The sequence below is a fragment of the Corylus avellana genome, chromosome ca8, assembly GCF_901000735.1.
Source record: "Corylus avellana chromosome ca8, CavTom2PMs-1.0".
NCBI classification, from domain to species: domain Eukaryota; kingdom Viridiplantae; phylum Streptophyta; class Magnoliopsida; order Fagales; family Betulaceae; genus Corylus; species Corylus avellana.
In genome coordinates, this window is record NC_081548.1 from 24,344,315 (window position 1) to 24,350,164 (window position 5,850).

A 5,850-nucleotide genomic window follows, 5' to 3' on the forward strand; every position below is an offset into this window, starting at 1 on the left:
GAGAAAACTTACATATAAAAACATGCACGATGATAATCGGCCACCCCAATGGGTGGTAAACCAACCCCATAGAGTGGTCTGGTCACTTTTAAAAAGGTGGGCAACTACTCCCATTAGCCTGAAAATATTTTGTTTCACTATTTCATATGATAGTTTTTAACAATGGTTAATTTAAGAATTGATTGGCACTAAGGATATGATAGTTTTTAATAATGGTTAATTTAGGAATTGATTGGCACTATTGACATGTAAGTAGGGTGAGATAGTGATGGGATAAAAGTGTAATTTTCAACTTTACTCTTTTTTATCGCATGGAGCCCACGTACTCAAGGACTTAAACACTCTAATCACCTGCTTAGACAAGTAAACCCATCAAAAGTCTCACAATCACAGTTAGGCTGGCTGCAACTCGGATAGGGGATTGCAGCCAATCCCGATCCATTAGAGCACCCCTGACCAAAAAATCGTTTAAAGCATCCAAAAATGAAGACTAAACAATCACACCAATAAGGGCATGAACAGACATTATTTTCGTAGCCACTTGTGAAAGAGGATCAGAATTGAATTTTAAACACTAATTTTAAGAGATGAGAAAGCTCATGACAAATGAGTACCCTCATATTATCAAAGGCTCTTTCTTGTATGCTATTATAAACAACAATATGAGGCTTCTATAGCCACTACTGAACACGCCCTCTTTCGACAACAAAATCCAGAAAGTATTATTTTGACCACATGAAAATAGAATCAAAGGTCTGTATGCTTATTATGCACTAAACTAATTCACGATGCTGAAGGTAAACGATGGACATCCACATAGCCAGATAGCACAGCCTGGTTTCGTTCTTTCACCTTCACCTGATATATAACCCTGCAGATTTAAACAATGATCTCACTTTCCCATGCATTTAGATGGAAGACTAATAGAAGGTAATATTTGAATCCATCTGGTTACCAAAAAAAAAAAAAAAAAAATGTTCTAATGAATGGCACAAATAAGGTTCTACCTTAAGCCTTCAAGCCACATTTCAGTGATCAAAGTTTCTCCAGGGTACACGTGCAAAAGGAACCGTGCTGATATGTTTTTGACCAAGTTTGGGTCTCCTCGGCAGAGACATTTAATGATTGCCCTTACTGCAAACCCGAGTGCGCATAACCCATGCAATATTGGGCGTGAGAATCTAGACAAAATGTTAGAACGAAAGAAAGTTAGGTAAACACAATACTTCAGGGTTCATTTGGATAATTCGCATGACAATAAAGCCAACTCCATGTCATGTAATGCAGCCATGACCACAAAATGATGGTGAACCGCAATAGAAAGTCATTTCGTAAATCCCAGTAAAACCCTCAAGTATACAATAGAAACAAGCTCACTCAAATGCCATGTGGATGCATAATTTCTCCTACCACACTCTCTAATGATCAGGAAGACAAAATTGGATTTGAACAAGCGAATAATGATCCTAATTCGTACAGATATAGACCTATATGTTTCAATAAGTTATAAATGTAGACTACTAGTTGACTGCAAAATATGCTCGCCGGAGTGGTTGAGACCGAGTTCGCAGGTTTGATTCATGTGATTGAAGATTGAAGTCCAGCTAGATTTTCTGGCTAATAAAGATAACTAATATTTAGTTGTTAATTTGTTTTCTTCGCAGTCCAAACACAGCCAAAAAGACAAAAACAAGATCATTATGGTGGGTGCACAAACCAGATCCCAATTGAAACCAAAACTTGAATAAAAGATCAGTTATGCAATTAAGGGGAGTATGGAAGTACCAACCCTGCAATTTTTGCAACTATAGGATCTGAATGCAAAGGATTATAGTCACCAGCAAGCCTATACAGCAATGCCTGCAGAACAACACTAAAATAGCATTATTATTTAAATCTCTCTCTCCACATTCAGAATAATGAATTTGACAAAATTTGTAGCATATAAACTAAAACAAAACCATGGCATTAATAATCAGCCATTATGCAGCTCCAGTTCCAGCAATAATGAAATAAATGATGCATGCCTGAGATGGTTGGGTACAATCCTCAAACACCATAAATGGTTGACTTTCTGGGATTTTCACAGCTGAAACCTTGTCGGTTGAATAGTTTGAGTAGGAATACGGCTCAGATGATTTTGAGAAGCCACCAGCACCCCGCAGAAAGAAAGTAATCCTGCAAAGAAATATTCTAGCTCAGTCACTTGCACAGAAGAGTTGACCAAGGTTTAAAGAGAACTTACCGGTTCATGCATAATAATTCACCAGACTCTTTCTCATAGCTTTTTGTCTCGATCTCAAGAATAGCTGCTTTACCTAAACAAAATTCAAACAAGGAAGAAGTCCCTATATCACTACTTATGAAATCACCACTACATTCTTTAACCAAAATAAGAAAGGGGAAAAAGAGAAGCTACAAAAAGTATAACCCATTTTCTCAAGCACGCCTTTATTTCTCAACTTCATATAGAAGAATTCTGATTAATAGAACAAGGGCATATTTAAGATGGCCAACTCCTTAGTCATAAAAAAACACAAACGCACGAGCATACACACACAAATGTGTGTATAATATATATATAAACACAGAAACTTGCTAAATTAGTAATGTTTCCGCTAACAAATACAGACCTTTATCATGCAATCCTGCAAGACTGACTTTATTGTATATCTGCACCAACAATATAGTGACATATGAAATTCAATATAATCTTAAGGAAACAACTGGAAAAGAAATAAAAGAAGAGAAACTATCAACATTGTGTGTGGACACATTATCTAGACCCAACAGGAACGAGAGAGGCTTGATTTCCACCAAAATTCTAGAGTTCGATCACAGGGGACCAGGCAGAAGGAAGCCAAAAGTATTACACATTCAGGAATATTATGAAGCATCATTAACAGCTTCAGGTCAGAAATCATACACATGCACTTGAAGGAAATGGCTTGTGTAATTCTATGTATTGCTGTCCATGCAGTAGAAGACGTGGATCAAATCTGGTAGCAAGGAAAAACCAGAAATGTCCATTAGTTTTCCTCCACGTACCAAAAACGCTAAAAACTATACAAGGAGAATACTGAATCACTCAAAAAGAGCATTTTCCATATGAAACATGTATGGCAAAACCTTCCAATTTCTCATATGCAATTAGTACTTACTGCAACCCTGGCAGATTAATAAGATTTCCATTCGAAAATAGAGCAGCAAATGTTGGCAAGACCTACAAAGAAAGATATATATATATCAATATATCATAGCTATATAATAACCAACAACATGCTAAGTGTCTGTTCGGTTTAGCGGTTTCAATTGTATGGTTTTAAAAAATAATAATTTCAAAACGCAGTTATTAAAAATGTAAATTTTCAAAATATGATAAAATCGCAGTTCAGAAACCACACTCGTCATAACTTAGCAACAAAATCAATCAATGATAATCGTGATAATAACAATTTCATAAGAAAATAACTAGAAAGCACTAGCTTATTTCAATAGTGGATGAATTAACAATACCTGAACAAATTGTTGCCCACCTTCATGGTAAACATACTTAAGCTCGTCGACATCAAGGGCGTCCCGCGCGCACGCTCCAACGCCCAAGGCATAGAGCACTACATCTCTGATCACAAGAAATATACCATTAAAATGCCAACGCAAAGAAATGATAAAAACATCAGAAACGCTTAGAACTGTTACAGTTGAACTTCACCTTTCGGTGTAGGTGTATGTCGTCTGAGGTCCGTAGATACCGCGTGTGCAACAAAGTAGAAAAGAAATATTAAGCAACAAAACAAACAAACAATCTTCAAGAAAACCAAACCAATTCAGAGTGATTGAGAAGAGACATACCTCAGGGAATTTGTAAGAACGAATTAGGTCGGGATCAAATTCTGCAGTGTCCGCCATCAGTGGCCGTGATAGTGCTTAATTCCTCCGAAGCGCTGTAAAAGCAAATGTATCCAGACCGAAATTGAGTTATCGGATTCCCCAAAACTATAAATAATATAAAAAGTACTCCTGTCGGATTGGATAGAGAAGTTGACGGAACGTCCCTTGTGGCAAGGCAAAGTCTTACCTTCTATTTACTAGGTTTTTTTCTCCTAATAAGTAACGGATCCGGAGCCCATTTTGGTTTCTTCTCCAAATGTGAACATCTTTTTCTTGGGGGTCGGAAATTCGGAATTCCCAATAATTGGGGAATTTTTCTCCTAGTGTTATTATTTGTATTTGTTGGGACAAATGAGCCTTCCACTCAATTAAGAGGCTTTCTCTTAAGGATCCAAATCCTCTTCAATTCATAATGAATCAAAAAGTATTTAACTGAAGATTGGGATCTCAGACAATAACCATGAGGTGCCGAACCACCCCCTAAGGCCCCATGAGGTGGCATCGGCCATCCCTAGGGCAAAATGGGGTGGCCGAGCCACCCCATGTTTTTTAATAAGTTTTTTTTAATTATTTTATTTTATATTTATTTTTAAAATTTAAATAATATTTTATCATTTTATATCAAGTGGGATACGTGATAAATTTCGAGCTGTTGGATGGAGAATGGATGGTCATGATTTAAACAACAATATTAGGCTTTTATAGCCACTTACTGAACACGCCCTCTTTCGACAACAAATTCCAGAAAGTATTATTTTGACCACATGAAAATAGAATCAAAGGTCTGTATGTTTATTATGCACTAAACTAATTCACAATGCTGAAGTTAAACGATGGACATCCACATAGCCAGATAGCACAGCCCGGTTTCGTTCTTTCACCATCACCTGATATATAACCCTGCAGATTTAAACAATGATCTCACTTTCCCATGCATTTAGATGGAAGACTCATAGAAGTTAATATTTGAAGCCATCTGGTTACTAAAAGAAAAAAAAAAAAAAAAAAAAACCTATGTTTTCATGAATGGCACAAAAAGGTTCTACCTTAAGCCTTCAAGCCACATTTCAGTGATCAAAGTTTCTCCAGGGTACACATGCAAAAGGAACCGTGCGGATATGTTTTTGATCAAGTTTGGGTCTCCTCGGCAGAGACATTTAATGATTGCCCTTACTGCAAACCCGAGTGTGCATAACCCATGCAATATTGGGCGTGAGAACCTAGACAAAATGTTAGAACGAAAGAAGTTAGGTAAACACAATACTTCAGGGTTCATTTGGATAATTCGCATGACAATAAAGCCAACTTCATGTCATGTAATGCAGCCATGACCACAAAATGATGGTTAACCGCAAAAGAAAGTCATTTCGTAAATCCCAGTAAAACCCTCAAGTATACAATAGAAACAAGCTCACTCAAATGCCATGTGGATGCATAATTTCTCCTATCACACTCTTTAATGATCAGGAAGACAAAATTGGATTTGAACAAGCAAATAATGATCCTAATTTGTACAGATATAGACCTATATGTTTCAATAAGTTATAAATGTAGACTACTAGTTGACTGCAAAATATGCTCGCCGGAGTGGTTAAGACCAACTTCGCAGGTTTGATTCATGTGATTGAAGATTGAAGTTCAGCTAGATTTTCTGGCTAATAAAGATAACTAATATTTAGTTGTTAATTTGTTTTCTTCGAAGTCCAAACGCAGCCAAAAAGACAAAACCAAGATCATTATGGTGGGTGCACAAACCAGATCCCAATTGAAACCAAAACTTGAATAAAAGATCAGTTATGCAATTAAGGGGAGTATGGAAGTACCAACCCTGCAATTTTCGCAACCATAGGATCTGAATGCAAAGGATTATAGTCACCAGCAAGCCTATACAGCAATGCCTGCAGAACAACACTAAAATAGCATTATTATTTAAATCTCTCTCTCCACATTCAGAATAAT

At 36.7% G+C, this 5,850-nt stretch overlaps 1 protein-coding gene across 2 annotated transcripts; it reads right to left on the minus strand.

Annotated features, from left to right (window-relative positions):
• Positions 1–541: 541 nt before the first annotated feature.
• Positions 542–5,816, minus strand: LOC132189011 (enoyl-CoA hydratase 2, peroxisomal-like). Of its 2 annotated transcripts, XM_059603478.1 has the most exons (14): positions 5,719–5,816; positions 4,938–5,111; positions 4,079–4,791; positions 3,853–3,944; positions 3,713–3,735; positions 3,517–3,622; positions 3,162–3,223; positions 2,927–2,999; positions 2,634–2,673; positions 2,246–2,318; positions 2,028–2,178; positions 1,790–1,860; positions 1,008–1,181; positions 542–871 (listed from the first exon to the last, which is right to left on the minus strand). In XM_059603478.1, exons 4-14 carry the CDS (start codon positions 3,907–3,909, stop codon positions 784–786), a joined length of 918 nt encoding a protein of 305 aa, XP_059459461.1. In that variant the 5' UTR covers positions 3,910–3,944; positions 4,079–4,791; positions 4,938–5,111; positions 5,719–5,816; the 3' UTR covers positions 542–783. The 2 variants fall into 2 exon arrangements, with proteins under 2 accessions (XP_059459461.1, XP_059459460.1); XM_059603477.1 differs by having other exon boundaries at positions 3,853–4,791.
• Between the last annotated feature and the right edge of the window lie 34 nt (positions 5,817–5,850).

Coding starts and splice junctions, on each gene's coding strand:
- LOC132189011 (XM_059603478.1), bottom strand. CDS start 3,909: ATGGCGGACACTGCAGAATTTGATCCCGACCTAATTCGTTCTTACAAA. Junction 3,224..3,516: donor GTGGGCAACAATTTGTTCAG/GTATTGTTAATT, acceptor CTTTCTTTGTAG/GTCTTGCCAACATTTGCTGC. Junction 1,182..1,789: donor ATAGTTGCAAAAATTGCAGG/GTTGGTACTTCC, acceptor CATTTTGTCTAG/ATTCTCACGCCCAATATTGC.